Source organism: Zea mays, chromosome 1 (assembly GCF_902167145.1).
Source record: "Zea mays cultivar B73 chromosome 1, Zm-B73-REFERENCE-NAM-5.0, whole genome shotgun sequence".
Taxonomy (NCBI): Eukaryota; Viridiplantae; Streptophyta; class Magnoliopsida; order Poales; family Poaceae; genus Zea; species Zea mays.
The window spans coordinates 200,439,578-200,455,359 of record NC_050096.1 but is presented as its reverse complement, the minus strand read 5'-3'; the positions used below and the strand labels follow the sequence as shown (position 1 = coordinate 200,455,359).

Below are 15,782 nucleotides of genomic sequence, written 5' to 3'. Positions count from 1 at the left end.
CTCCTTCTTGGCGTGATCTCCCGACATCACTTCGAGCGGTTAGGCTCTAATGAAGCACCGGGCTCTGATACCAATTGATAGTCGCCTAGAGGGGGGGTGAATAGGGCGAAACTGAAATTTACAAATATAAACACAACTACAAGCCGGGTTAGCGTTAGAAATATAAATGAGTCCGAGAGAGAGGGCGCAAAACAAATCCCAAGCGAATAAGCAAGTGAGACACGGAGATTTGTTTTACCGAGGTTCGGTTCTTGCAAACCTACTCCCCGTTGAGGAGGCCACAAAGGCCGGGTCTCTTTCAACCCTTCCCTCTCTCAAACGGTCCCTCGGACCGAGTGAGCTTCTCTTCTCAAATCAAAGCCGGGAACAAAACTTCCCCGCAAGGGCCACCACACAATTGGTGCCTCTTGCCTTAATTACAATGGAGTTGTGATCTCAAGAACAAGTGAGAAAGAAAAGAAGCAATCCAAGCGCAAGAGCTCAAATGAACACGACAAATCACTCTCACTAGTCACTAGGGCTTTGTGTGGAATTGGAGAGGATTTGATCTCTTTAGTGTGTCTAGAATTGAATGCTAGAGCTCTTGTAGTAGTTGAGAAGTGGAAAACTTGGATGCAATGAATGGTGGGGTGGTTGGGGTATTTATAGCCCCAACCACCAAATGTGGCCGTTGGTGGAGCTGTCTGTTCGATGGCGCACCGGACAGTCCGGTGCACACCGGACAGTCCGGTGCCCCCTGCCACGTCATCACTGCCGTTGGATTCTGACCGTTGGAGCTTCTGACTTGTGGGCCCGCCTGGGTGTCCGGTGCACACCGGACAGGTACTGTTTGATGTCCGGTGTGCCAGCATGGGCGATTCTGACTTCTGCGCGCGCAGAGGGCGCATTAAATGCGCGGCAGAGAGCCGTTGGCGCGGAGATGACCGTTGCTTCGGAGGCGCACCGGACAGTCCGGTGCACACCAGACAGTCCGGTGAATTTTAGCGGGCTAGCCGTTGGCGTTTCCCGAAGCTGGCGAGTTCCTGAGGCCGACCTCCCTTGGCGCACCGGACACTGTCCGGTGTACACTGGACAGTCCGGTGAATTATAGCCGAGTCGCCTCAGGAAATTCCCGAAGGTGGCGAGTTTGAGTCTGAGTCCCCTGGTGCACCGGACAGGTACTGTTCACTGTCCGGTGGCACACCGGACAGTCCGGTGCGCCAGACCAGGGGTGCCTTCGGTTGCCCCTTTGCTCCTTTGTTGAATCAAAAACTTGGTCTTTTTATTGGCTGAGTATGAACCTTTTACACCTGTATAATCTATACACTTGGGCAAACTAGTTAGTCCAAAGATTTGTGTTGGGCAATTCAACCACCAAAATTATTTAGGACTTAGGTGTAAGCCTAATTCCCTTTCACCGCCGCTCAGGGGCGGGCTCCCGCAAACCCCGTCGCGCTTCCAATCACCTCCGCAACCGACAGGATGCCGCTGCGGCGGCACTCGCTCCGGCTGCTGGCGCGCCATGTGGATCACAATGGATTCCGAAACATTTTCTCATAACAGTATAACACACATTTATACATAAGTTATCATATTATTAGATATTCCCGTTGCAACGCACGAGCACTCATCTAGTCAATCAATTATTTCCCTCGGACGCTTCTACCCCGGTTCGGGTGGCCCCGCCCGCCGCAGCCGCGCGGCGCACGTGTGGTCGCTTCCCACACGCCGACATGCCGACCCAACCCGACCAGTCACATGGGCCACACCCACACGGGCCCGGGCCCGGTTCCCCACCCATCCCTTCCCAGTTCCCACCAAAAACTCCCGCCATCTCCACCCTCTCCCGCCAAAACCAACCGACGTAGCGCCACTTTCCCCTCTCCCGCCTGCCAGGACCGGGCCCACCGCGCAGCGAGACAGGCGGGCTCCGTTTTGCCGCGCAAGCGACCCCGCAGATATAAAAAGTCCGCGCGCGCCGCTCGGCCCCGAAATTATTTTTTGGCGCGCATCCCAACATCCGCCTCAGATTCCCGTCCATCGTTCGTCTCCGCTGTTTCCCGTCCCTCGTCCTCCGCCGAAACCCTAGCAGAGCTCCTCCTCCGCCTTCCCTCCGGTCGCCGGAGTGCCTGGTCCGGTCACGGGGGTGGTTTCGAGGCCTGGATTGGCGGAGTGTTTGGAAGGAGGCAGGGGCGGGACAGTAGGAATACATAAATTTTCTAGGTTTTCAGCCGCCCTATGCCTGACGCATCCACGCGCCCACGCCTGTCTCCGCACACACGCTGCCACGCACAGGCACCGCTCGTCCGCTCCAGCTCTTGCGTCGCACGGACAGACACAGCTCCACCCTCCATAGCTCCTCTTGCCGCTGCTTGTGCGCCGGATCACCGCCCCCGGCCTGAGTCTTCGGACAGTGCGTCCGCGGCAGAGCATCTGCGGCCTGCCCCCTGCGGGCGGCGGCGCCAGTGCGGCTCGCCCCCTCTGGCCGTCTTGGCCTGATTGGACCGAGGTTTGTGATTTTGTGAAGCGTGTGCATCTGGTGGGCACGTGGTGACAACCTGAGATTAGAGAAACCACATTCCAAATTTTTAATTCAAACAGAACCAGGAGGAGGGACATGGAGGGGTTCGCCAAGCCGTCCACGAGCTCGGGGTCTGGGGTCACGGTTAGGGCCTCCGTCGCCGCGGCCTCCATAGAGGAGAGGTTCGCCGATCTGTGCAAGGTACGGGTTCTCACATGCCCCGGCGTTTGCGCCGCTCCGTTTCTGACCTTTCGTTGGGTGCTGGATTTTTGTTTTTCTCTGCGCAAGGCGTGTCCTTTTCTCACTGGCGATGTCTTCCAGCTGCTTCGCGTGTGTTTGCTCAGTGGGGAAAAACATGGGAGGCTGAAGGTTTAGGCGGTTTTTCTTGTTTGGAAATTAATTTGTGCTAGATCTGGCGCTCCTCTTTCGTTTATTTAGGTTATCCCAACCGATTTTGTCGCCCTTGACTCCTTCGAATTTGTTTTCGAAGATGAACCATTCTGATCCATTTCTTCGGTTTCCGTGCGCTGTGTGGAAATCTATGTTTTCCACCGTCTGCTGCAAACTCTTTGTGTGGTCTGCTGGGGATAAATTTTATTATTTGTGGCTGGCCCTTTCAAAAACGAATAATAAATGGAGCGACTTTTGATGGTTCCTTTTGATTTATACACTTTCTGTTTGAAGTCACACTGTCCTTCGTATGTCTTATCATTATTATTAGTGATTCACTGGTTTTGTACCTGTGAGTTTATTTACTACTCGTACTTGTCCTATTTTTAGGAGAAATCTATATGCATGATCATGTGACGTTCCATTTTACCCCTGCTGTTCACTTGTGAGTTGTGACTGATTCTCGTATACCCTGATTTTTTATTTGCTCTTTTGTTTGTGGCGAGCAGGCCAAGCTGGGACTGGACGAGAGCACGACGAGGCAGGCAATGCAGCTCTTGAAGGAGACCAATAACATTCTCAAGTCCAGCATGTCTTCCTTGGGCGGCGGATCGGTAAGATTGCATTTTCTTTGCCTCTGGCATAGTTAATATTTCTTCCATCCAATTCCAGGACCATGATGTACTGCTAAAACTCATGCCTGCTACCTATTGGATTTATGTGTAGCCCGAGGAGATCGAGAGGTTCTGGTCTGCCTGTGTTCTGTACTGTGTGTCAAGGCTCAGTAAAGCGGGGAGGTCGAAGGAAGATGGCAGTGTCTCACTTTGCCAGATTCTGAGGGCATCTAAGCTGAAGTAAGAGTCGTGCTGGGCTTGATTGGTTGAGGAACAGTCACTTGTCACTTAGGCTAATCCCTGCATTCGTTTTGTTGATTCTATGTAGCATTGTGGATTTTTTCAAGGAGATGCCACAGTTCTGCATAAAGGTTGCACACATTTTGACTGGCCTATATGGTTCAGATTGGGAAAAAAGGCTTGAGGTATAGTATTATGTAATTAGTGTGCTCCCCTGTTTTAGAACCCATTTTAGAATTGAACATGTTTTAACTTTCTATCCTAATGCATTTCCGTGTTTTGTGCTCAGTTGAAGGAACTGCAAGCGAATGTTGTCCATTTAAGCTTGCTAAGCAGGTAAATTTTTACTTTTTATTGCCTTTTCTTGTGTGACGTGGCTACTAATAGCATAAAATATCTAGCTTTAGTTTTTGTAAATTGCTGTGCTAGAATGTTGATTCACTACTAGTTTTACTGGACTGAAATGAAATCACATTGGCACATTTGGATAATGCAATATTGAGTTTCAGTGGATTGGAGGTATATATGGTACAATAACTTGAGCAGGCATATCCTGTACTGTTTGTACTATAGAATTCTTATATCCCCTATTAGGCTGGCACCATAAATATTGGGATAACGAAGCTTGAAGTGTTCTTTTTTGTGATACCAAAACTTCTCTCTTGTACAACCTGTCTAAATGTTATGCATCCTAGAAAGATTGAAACAGTAGGTTAAAATTCCATTATTCAGCTTCTATGTTTTTAAAATCGTCCCTACTTGCTGAATCATTGTGTCTATATGGATGATTATTAAGGATTGTGCCAATGATGAGCAAATTATGTTACAGTGCAGCTGGTTGATGATGCTTAATTGATTTCAAGTTTCATGTATAATCTGGTTTGGAGACGATTTGTAATAATATCTACTGTACCTTAACTTCCATGCTGCTGCCTGTTTTGACGTTTCCTTCTCATTGATAGTTTCATTTATTAAAGGACAAATTATTAACTATTGATGACTAAGTGATCATGTATTTGGTTCAGTTACTACAAACGTGCATACCAGGAGCTATTCTTGTCAAATGATGGCAAGAGTTCAGACAATTCTTCAGAATCAAATAACCAAGAGGCTTCTGATTATTATCGCTTTGGATGGTTGCTCTTTTTAGTCCTAAGAATCCAAACATTCAGCAGATTCAAGGATCTTGTGACATCCACGAACGAACTGGTTTCTGTGTTGGTAAGGACATCTGCTATGATCTTCACAAGTGCTTTCTCTTCACTTGCAGCAGGATAATTGATGTATAATGTTAGTTAACTTGAAAGTAATGGATACTGCTTATTTTGCACACATGCAGGCTGTACTTATCATTCATGTTCCTGTGCGACTAAGGAATTTCGATATAAAGGATTCATCCTACTTTGGTAACGACACCAAATTCTTATTTGACAGATGCTGTTTGCTAATCATGGTCAGTTATGGCATAAAACTCATGCATCCAGTTATTGGTTTGAATTAGGTAAGAAGTCAGATAGGGGAGTCAGTCTTATTGCTTCTCTTTGTGAAAAACATCATACCTCAGAAGATGAGTTGAGCAAAGCACTGGAGAAGACAAATACTCTCATAATGGATATTCTGAAAAAGAAGCCATGCCCAGCTACTTCAGCATGCCAACAGGATAATTTGTCTTTCATCGATCCAGGTTAAGATCTGCTATGCAGGAATAAATTTGATGTTTTATATTCACTGTTTTTGTTTCACAAGCTTGTCTGTTGCACTCTCACTAAGATTTCTTCTTTGATGCAGAAGGCTTGACAGTTTTTAAGGATTTGCTTCAGGGAGACTCATTGAAACCAAGTCTGATAATCCTGGAAAAGGAATATGAAAATGCAATTAACACAAAAGGTGAGCTAGATGAGCGCATGTTTGCTAATGATGAGGACAGTTTACTTGGTAGTGGAAGCCTTTCAGGTGGAGCCATTAATTTACCAGGCACAAAGGTAATACTAACCAGGAAGCTTATTCATCCACTGTTTCATAACTTGGAAGCTTTGAAATCATTTAAAATTGTATGTATGCTGTGGTATTTCAGAGAAAGTATGATGTTATGGCCTCACCTGCAAAATCAATATCAAGCCCAAATCCAATGTCTCCTCCACGCTTTTGTCTATCTCCTAAAGGAAACGGCTTTTGCAACTCAAAGATGGCTCCTAGCACTCCAGTGAGCACAGCCATGACAACTGCCAAGTGGCTTCGGAATACAGTATCTCCCCTTCCATCAAGACCTTCTGGGGAACTGTTGCGCTTCTTCTCGGCCTGTGACAAGGATCTAACAGATGACATTGCACACAGAGCTGGGATTATACTTGGAGCCATATTCACGAGCAGTTCTTTTGGTGAACGAATCTGTACTAGTATGCGAAGCGCAAGTAGGATGGATGCTATCTGGACAGAGCAAAGAAAAATGGAAGCTCTTAAGCTATATTATAGGGTCCTCGAATCTATGTGTAGGGCAGAGTCACAGATCTTGAGTGGGAACAATCTTACATCACTTTTGTCTAATGAACGTTTCCATCGGTGTATGATTGCATGTTCTGCGGAGTTAGTTCTTGCAACTCACAAGACTGTCACTATGATGTTCCCAGCTGTGCTGGAGAAGACTGGCATTACAGCATTTGACTTGAGTAAAGTCATAGAGGGTTTTGTTCGGCATGAAGATACACTCCCAAGAGAGTTAAAGCGCCATCTGAATTCTCTTGAGGAACGGCTTCTGGAAAGCATGGCATGGGAGAAAGGGTCATCAATGTACAATTCCTTAATCGTTGCGAGGCCGGCACTGTCTGTAGAAATAAGCCGGTTAGGTTTACTGGCTGAACCAATGCCATCGCTTGATGCAATTGCAGCACATCATAACATCTCATTGGGTGGCCTGCCACCTCTTCCCTTCCAGAAACAGGAGCGTTTGCAAGGTATAATTTTATCAACCACCATCAGCATGATGCCTATTTCATATTCCTGAAGTGTTAAAGTGGTATTTCTTTGGGTTTTCCACTTTTCAATCATTCAAACAAGTGCTTGAACATCCTCTTTGTTAATTGCGTTTCCTGTAGACAAAGATGAAGTCAGGTCTCCCAAAAGGGCATGCACTGAGAGGAGAAACGTGCTGGTGGACAGCAATTCATTGCGGTCACCAGTGAAGGATATTATTAAACCAAAGTTACCACCTCTCCAATCAGCTTTTGCAAGGTCAATTTTCCTTTCCGACTCTGTGAACTCTTGTCTCATCTGGATGCTCAAGTGGAGTTTTCCGTTTTGTCATTCTTATTGCAGTCCAACAAGGCCGAATCCTGCAGCGGGAGGCGAAACGTGTGCAGAGACAGGAATAGGCGTGTTCTTTAGCAAGGTGAGTGTTCCTTCCGATGCATCGTAATGTGGAGAGATAAAAAGCTCGCTGTTCACGACGCTATATCCCTCTATCCCTGCAGATATCGAAGCTCGCAGCCATTAGAATCAGAAGTCTCTGTGAAAGACTGCAGCTTCCCCAGCAAGTTCTGGAACGGGTGTATTCCCTTGTGCAGCAAATCCTTAGCCAACAGACTGGCCTTTTCTTCAACAGGCACATTGACCAGATCATACTATGCAGCATATATGGAGTTGCCAAGGTATATCCTTACATATAAATCTGTCGGAGTTCCAATTTTTAACCGATACAAATATTTCCTACTATGTTCATTAAATACCTTGTTGACAAAACCCCGCAGATCTCTCAACTGGAACTTTCATTCAAGGAGATTATTTTCGGCTACAGGAAACAACCTCAGTGCAAGCCACAAGTTTTCCGAAGCGTCTATGTTCATTGGCCCCCAAGAAGCCGTAACGGGGTAAGTTCCTATCTTGTTTTCAACTTATATAAGAATTTTGGAATGAGTCGAAAGTCTATCTGATCAAATTGTATCCTGCCAGAAAACAGGAGAAGACCACGTCGACATCATCACTTTCTACAACGAAGTATTCATTCCTGCCGTCAAGTCCTTGTTGGTGGAGGTAGGGCCTGGCGCCAGCGCCAGTCCAAAGAAGAAAGAAGAGGAAAAAGGTCCTGCTGATGGTACGCTCTCAATGTAGAGATTAAGCAACATCGATGACATCCACGAAGGCTTTTGCTGAAATGTTTTTGATTGTATCAGTAGGTCCATTCCCAGAATCTCCCCGGCTGGCTCGGTTCCCGAACCTCCCCGACATGTCTCCAAAGAAGGTTTCTGCTACCCATAACGTGTACGTCTCACCGCTACGGTCATCGAAGGTAAGTAAAATAGCTGTCAATTTTTTTTGCAGTGTTGTGGTTTCAGGTTTCACCTGACTGAGCTATTTTTTTTGGGCAATCCTTCATCAAATGCCTGTGACAAACTTTATAACTGAACTCTCCAGATGGACACTCTTCTGTCCCCGAGCTCCAAGAGCTACTACGCGTGCGTCGGCGAGAGCACCTACGCGTTCCAGAGCCCCTCCAAGGACCTGAAGGCTATCAACAACCGCCTAAACAGGCAAGATCATCAAAAGAGCAGTTCGCTAGAGGTTTGCTGGTCCAGTTTCCAAAGCAACAGATAAACTGATGCCCAGATCGATCACCTGCAGTGTGTCCGGCGGGAAGAAAGTCAGCGGCCGGCTGAACTTCGACGTCGTCAGCGATCTGGTCGTGGCCAGTAGCCTCGGCAGTGACCGTGACGCCAAGCCTGCGGCCGATCCTGCCAAGACGACGCCGGTGAAGTGCGAGCCATCTGACTCGTGATCGTCGTCGACTCTGATGAGGCCCTTGTTATAGATTGTTATGTTTCAGATACTCGTGAGTTAGTAGATGGTAACTAGACGAGGAGGCCCTTGTTTCTGTTTGCGTCTTTTCTTTTTTTGACGTGGGAAACATCTCTGCGAGCAGCTCTACGTTGTGTAAAATATATATAAAGAAAGCTGCCCCGATGGCTCCCCTTAACCCAACTCGCGTTGTAGGGAGATGACAAGCACCATGGCCATGTAACTTCATAGAGGTTTTGAGAGAGCTGTGTAAATGCAAGATGGCCATGTATCAACAGCGGATATTTTGTTCGTGGCCGTTTTACTGTCAGGTGGCGGCGGCCTGTCAGCAGCGCGTCCCTGACTGGTTCGTAAATGGACACCTGCCATTACTGTTCTTGTACATGCCCATCGCCTCGCGGTGCAAGGATTCAACCAGAGTGCCGGCCGTGCCGATGTCAATGTTAAAAAAGGCGACGACGAACTATTCCGTCCGGGAGAACACGTCTCCGTTGGTTTTTTTTGACGGCCGTGCCGATGTCAATGTTCAAAAAGGCGACGACGAACTATTCCGTCCGGGAGAACACGTCTCCGTTGTTTTTTTTTGACGAAGGGGCGAAGCCTCTATTTCATGTAATACCCACTTTGTAAGAAAAGTCTAAAAAGAGAAATTATATTACTTTATAGCTATATGTGTTATTCATGTTTATCGTTTTACGTGAACACCACATATAACAAAAAAATAAATGACAAAAGACACCTAAAAATAATACATACATCATGCTGGAAATATGACAAGAAATATATTAAAATTCCAAAAGGGAAATTTAGGATATAAAAGAAAAAGCTAGAATTTAGAAGTGGAGAAAGAAGAGAAAAAAGTATATATACAAAATAAATATTATAAATGAAGGTAATAATAGTGTGTGCAAAATTATACTCTTAATTTGAGGAAGGTTTACCACATAGTTAAATTTGAATTTTGAATTCAAATGGAAAGGAAAAACAAATCATGAAAAGAGAAAAAGAAATAAAATAAAAAAGAGAAAACCTACTGTGGGCCGAGATCAACCCGAGCGGCCCACTCCTTCTCAGCAGGCAGCCCACCTCGCTCTCGTCCCGTGGCCCAACCACTGCTCGACTGCGCGCCTCACGTATGACACTGGCATGACGACCCCACATCGTCAGTCTCCCAGACCAGGCGCGCCACGGATGGATCTCACTAGCGCACTGGGCCCACCTGCCATCGCACCCACCTCGCGCGCGATCTCTGCCACGCGGGTCCCGCACGTCAGGCTTCTACGCGCGCGCGTCGCAGATCTTGCGTTCTCGCTGCTTGTGGGACCTGGCTGTCAGGCGCCACCTCCCTCTCGCCAACAACCTTGCCGAGTTCGGCGGCGTCGGGAGCAGAGCTCGCGTGGCTGTTGTGGTCAACCAGCGGATGCCCTTGCTGCGCAACTCTATAAAGATCAGGTCCACGTCCTGTTACGCTATCTCGCCCATCTCGTCAGCCCTCGCCGCGACCGGAAAACCACCGCCGAGGGCCGCTGTAGCGGATTAGCATCGTCGGCCTCGCCTAGCGCTCGCGATACACTTCTGGAGAATCGGGTGGGTGTGTGGATCGTGCACCAGGAGGAAATTGTGCGCGCCGATCCACGGTGAGGAGTGAATTTCTCACCGGAGTCGTGTCTCCGCCGCACGCCGTGATTGTGTTCACCCATCGTCCGTTTCCGGTGAGTAAGCCCTGCGCTGTTTTTACTCTAGCCTTGGGATAGTGTAGAACCTTGTGGATTTGGGTTCCGGGCACTGGAGCTCGGGGTCCACCTTCACCGGTGATGGCGCCGCCGCGGCCGGATGCGAGCGCCGCTCTGTTTGACGGTGGTTCGTGTCGATTTGGGCGCACCGTCGATCTGATGATGGACGACTACGATTTTGCGCACGCGTACCCCTTCGCTAGAACTCCCCCGGGTCGTTGGATCGGGATCCCGTGGCCAGGAATTGATCTAGAGCGTTTTAAAATCAGCACCGTGAATTCCTAATCTGACGGACATAACTTCATACCGGTTCGGTCACAGGCAGATCTAATCCTAGCCGTAGAATTCTAATCCGTCAGCCAGAATAGACCCATACCCCTTCACCGTGCCACAATTGCTAAAGAACCCCTGGCAAAAGTGGAATTTAACCCGTAGTTTAGTTCAATGGTTCTCTGTGTCTGAGGCAATTTGCCCAGAGACCCCTGCGCTTCACAGAAAATGAGGCCCAGTCGAGAATGGTGTTTAAACTGAGAATTTAAATTATAAATTGATTTTTAATGTATAAATATATGCTAGAACTTTAATAATTCATAGAAAATTTATATGAGCTCCAAATTAATCCATTCCACTTTCTAAAATTTTGTAATTTTATTCTCTACCACTTAGAGTCTCTGTTTTGTCATGAAAACAGTAAGAAAATTTATTCCTCACTTAATCCTATTTTGAGCACATAAAACCTTTGAAAATTCATAACTTAAAATCTATAACTCCAAAATTTATGATTCTTGTTCCTAGGATTTTATTTTAATGTGTAGATTATTATCATGTATTTTGTTTACATGTTTGGTGTGATGTTAATTTTCTCTATACACTATGCTTGTTTGTATTGTGGCGAGTAGAAGAGCCGTGACTGAGGATCCTGGTGAGCAGCAGATTGAAGTAGCTGAGCAGGAGCTCATTGAAGGCAAGTTGTGCCCTTGACCACTTTTTACCCAATAATATTCTTTAATACCATTTATTCATGCATAGGTTAATTTTGATGGGACCTGTTGGGGCGAAGGCAAAGACGCCACCCTTCGCTCGAAGCCTTCGCTGATAGCCGCTGCTCTGACAGAGACAAAACAGGCAGGGACACACTTCGCTTGATCGGCACCAGACGAAGACCAGCGACGAAGTCATCCCTCAGTGCGTCCTCGTCCAGCTCAGAGGCCCACGTGCGATCCGGCCCATTGTAACGGGCCCTGCGTGGCCGCCGCGCGTTACAGGCCTAATTTGTAAAGGCATCCCTGTAATTACAGTCTGTAACCCCACTTTATGGGAATATTCTGGGGATAACCCAGGTAGCTGAGGGCACATGCGTCCTTAGCACAAGGCGCTGGGCGCTCAGGTACCTATAAATACCCCTGCACAGTGCCCATGGGAGGCCAGATCAACAGAGCTATTGCCTCCTAGCGCGTAACCCTGTTGTCATCACTGTTCACTCGTGTTGGCCTCCTTGCGATTGAGGGAAAGTGCCAACATTTGGCGCCCACCGTTCGTGCTACGAGAAAACCACCCGCGATGGCACCCAAGAGAGCTAACCCGAAGGCTGACGAGGCTGCGAAGGCAGCACTGCTCGCCGCAAGAAAGGGCAAGGCCCTCGCCCTCACCCAATCCACCCACCAAGAGGCCACTGAAGACAATGTTCCCCGCACCTGCGAAGACGACACTTTCCACACCTGCGGCCTTGAAGGACAATCGCAGCCCCCCCAGGCTTCGCCCCACTGGAAGGCGCGGACCTCACCGAGGATGGTGAAGTCCTCGGTGTCTCAGCGGAAGAACAACTACAGCTGCGCGCCCTGCGCCTCAAGAACCGCAATCTCCAGAGGCAGAAAGAGATACTGGAGGCCAAGCGCCAGCGTGTGTCCGCACTAGCCAAAGTGCGGCAAATGATACGCGACGAAGAGCAGAAGGCCCAGAACCTCGAGCGTGAGATCGCGCTGATGCAGCGCGAAGGCCACCTTGGCCTGCAGCAAGGGCCACCCCTCCAGCAGTGCGCACAACTGGAAGACACCCGCGAGGGCCACCTCGGCCTGCAGCATGGGCCACCCCTGCAACACCGAGCACAACCGGAAGACCCGCGTTTCCCCCAGCGCGACTACACCTTCCAGCACGCCGCGCCATTCCAAGGGTCAACTATCTCGACGAGCGAAGTCCCCTGGCGCCACACCTGCAAGTGACGCCTTGGCCAACCAACTTCCGAGCAGGGACCTATCCCAAGTACAACGGCAGCACCGACCCGGCGCAATACATAATGAGTTATCAGGTCGCCGTTGCATCCGCCGGAGGGGACGATGCCACAATGGCGAAGTCTTTCATCATCGCCCTCGAGGGCCCAGCTCTCACCTGGTTCACCAGATTGCCTCTGCTGTCCATTGATTCCTGGAGAAGTCTCAGGGACAAGTTCCTGCTCAACTTCCAAGGGTACCGCCCAGACACCGACGCCTTGGCCGAGCTCTCGCTCTGCAAGCAGCTGGAAAAGGAGACTCTGTGGGAGTATTACCGCAAATTTCTAACACTCAAGTCACAGCTACCCTCCGTTGATGATCAGATTGCTATCCACTATGCCATCAGTGGCCTTCGCGCCGGCGTCCTCTACAGTCACTGTATCAGAGATCCGCCCAAGAACCTCCAGGAGCTATATCAGCTCTTTGAAAAATATTCCAAATCCGAAGAGCTCCACCAACGCAAGGTTGAGTCACAGCGGAAACCAAAGATGCCCCGCAGTCCAGCCGCACGTGGACGAGGACTCCGCAGCCAGACTCCGGTCGAGACGGCCGAAGTCAGCAGGAAGTGCACAACATCGCCAACCAGCATCCCGCTGCTGACCCCCCTCGTCGCCAGGAATATCCCCCCCAAGGCCGCGGAAATGGAACTCGTGGTAGGGGCCGAGGGCGTGCGCAGCCGCCGCGCCGATTCTACTGCCTTTTCCATGGCGAAGACTGCGCCCACCAAACCAAAGACTGCCCCGAAACGAAGGCCACCAGAGACAAAATGGCACGGGCGCAGCCAACCGACAACCCCAGAATTGTCGCGCACAATTACCAGCAACCCCCTCCGCCATATATCCACGCTCCCGCCCCGCATCCACCGCACCACGCTTACCAACACCATCAGGAAGTACAAATCGTACCTCCTCCACCCCCACCACCACACCAGCAACATCAAAACATCCCCCACGCCCCAAAGCAGGAAGACTTCGCCGATCAACCATATCGCGGAGTCATTCACATGATAACTGGGGGGTCCAGCACTGACTTCGACACCAAGCGGCAGAAGCGGGACCACTACCGCAGCATCAACCATGTCGCCGTCACTGGCCCCGTCGTGCAGACAAAGTGGTCCCACATACCGCTAACCTTCGACGCACGAGACGTTGACCTGCGCAGCGCCCCCACATCGACGCTATGGTTATCAATTGCAGCGTGGCAGGCTGGGACCTACACAAAGTCCTAGTCGACAACGGCAGTCAGGCGGACATCATCTTCCTCCACGCCTTCGACCGCATGGGTATAAGCCACAGCCTGCTCAAGCCTTCGGACAACCCGTTGTATGGCTTTGGCGGCAAGGGCACCTTTCCCGTCGGCAAAATAGAGTTGCCCCTCTCCTTCGGTGTAGCACCCAATGCCCGAAGTGAGCAAGTGACTTTTGACATCGTGGATATGGTATATCCATACAACGCCATCATGGGCCGGGGCTCCATCAATAAGTTCGAAGCCGCCATCCACGGACTGTACCTATGTATGAAGATACCAGGTCCGCTAGGCGCCATTACGGTCTACGGCAACCAGCAGACGGCGCGCAACATAGAGCGGGACTTCGTGCCCGGTCAGAGGAACGTGCACTGCCTCACGGCCCAGCGCGAGGTCCCTGCGCCCGCCAGCCCAACCGATAAACAGCACGACAAGGCACAGCTGCAGAGCCAAGACGGGACCAAGACTGTCCCCCTCGATCAAGCCACGCCCAAGCAGACAGTCACTATCAGCGAAGACCTCACCTCGCATGAAGAAGAGAAACTCCTCTGCTGCCTGTCCAAGAATAAAGATGTCTTCGCCTGGTCCGCCCTCGACCTGGTCAGAGTCAGCCGATCCATAATTGAGCACAGCTTGGGAATTGACCCTTTTGCGACCAAAAAAGCAAAGGCTTCGCAAAATGTCCGACGAAAAGACAGAAGCTGCCAAGGCGGAGGTGCACCGCCTCCTAGAGGCTAAATTCATCGAGCCAATAGCTTACCCCACCTGGCTCTCCAATGTTGTAATGGTGCAGAAAAAAAGCGGGAAATGGCGAATGTGCATAGACTTCACCAGTCTCAATAAGGCCTGCCCAAAGGACAATTTCTCGTTGCCGCGGATCGACAAAATAGTCGATAGCGCGGCCGGATGCGAGGTCATGTCACTCCTCGACTGCTTCTCCGGTTACCACCAGATATACATGAAGGAGGAAGACAAGGCTAGCACCAGCTTTATAACACCCTTCGGCACATATTGCTTCATCAGAATGCCGGAGGGACTCAAGAACGCCGGGTCCACCTTCTCCAGACTCACCAAAACAGTACTCGAAGGGCAGGTTGGCAGAAATATATTTACATATGTGGACGACATCGTCGTCGCCAGCAAGAACAAGGAGGACCACCTCGCCGAAACATTCGCGAACATGCGAGACGCACGACTCCGCCTAAACCCGGAAAAGTGCGTCTTCGGCGTTCGCCAGGGCAAAATATTGGGCTACCTGGTATCACGCCACGGCATCGAGGCCAACCCAACCAAGATCCAGGCTATCGTAGACATGTCGCCTCCGCAGTCCGTCAGGGACGTCCAGCGTCTGACAGGCAGATTGGCCGCTCTCAACAGATTCATCTCCAGGTCCGCCGAGCGAAGTCTCCCCTTCCTCAAAACACTCCGCGGTGCAAAGGACTTCGCCTGGGGACCGGAGCAGACAGCGGCCTTCGCCTCACTAAAACAGTACCTGTCAGAGCTAGCCATCCTCACAAGCCCCGACCCCTCGCTCCCCCTATTGCTCTACGTCGCGGCTTCGCCGCACGCTGTCAGCGCGGCACTAGTGCAGGAGCAGACAGTTGAGGGCGTGGTCAGGCAGTGCCCTGTTTACTATGTCTCCGAGGTACTGACACCGTCCAAGTGCAACATGACAGAGCTGGAGAAGATTGCTTACGCAGTCGTTATGTCTTCGCGCAAACTGCGCCACTACTTTGAAGCATTCAAGGTCCGAGTCACCTCAGACAGGGGACTCGGTGAATTATTCAGAAACCCGGAGGCATCGGTAAGGATTGCCAAGTGGGCAGCCGAACTATCCGGCTACCACATCAGCTTCGAGCCCAGGACAGCCATCAAGTCACAAGTCCTGGCAGACTTCGTCGTCGACTGGACTGGGCCAATAACACAATCAGACCCGTCCACAGAAAAGGTTTGGACTATCCATTGCGACGACGCATGGTGCCATGCGGGGGCAGGCACCGCTGCA

At 50.0% G+C, this 15,782-nt stretch overlaps 1 protein-coding gene across 5 annotated transcripts; it reads left to right on the top strand.

The window, feature by feature from the left end:
- Window positions 1-1,952: 1,952 nt before the first annotated feature.
- LOC732723 (retinoblastoma-related 3) lies at window positions 1,953-8,823 on the top strand. 5 transcript variants are annotated; one of them, XM_035961232.1, is made up of 19 exons: window positions 1,953-2,488; window positions 2,581-2,701; window positions 3,400-3,504; window positions 3,617-3,744; window positions 3,833-3,929; window positions 4,034-4,080; window positions 4,770-4,965; window positions 5,084-5,150; window positions 5,246-5,428; window positions 5,533-5,726; window positions 5,819-6,695; window positions 6,837-6,972; window positions 7,057-7,129; window positions 7,212-7,388; window positions 7,488-7,607; window positions 7,690-7,831; window positions 7,914-8,026; window positions 8,152-8,267; window positions 8,359-8,778. In XM_035961232.1, exons 2-19 carry the CDS (start codon window positions 2,597-2,599, stop codon window positions 8,510-8,512), a joined length of 3,030 nt encoding a protein of 1,009 aa, XP_035817125.1. In that variant the 5' UTR covers window positions 1,953-2,488; window positions 2,581-2,596; the 3' UTR covers window positions 8,513-8,778. The 5 variants fall into 5 exon arrangements, with proteins under 5 accessions (XP_035817125.1, XP_035817124.1, XP_023156306.1 ...); XM_035961231.1 differs by having other exon boundaries at window positions 1,958-2,488; window positions 5,536-5,726; window positions 7,911-8,026; window positions 8,359-8,823; NM_001112352.1 differs by having other exon boundaries at window positions 1,993-2,488; window positions 7,911-8,026; window positions 8,359-8,823.
- The last annotated feature ends 6,959 nt before the right edge of the window (window positions 8,824-15,782 follow it).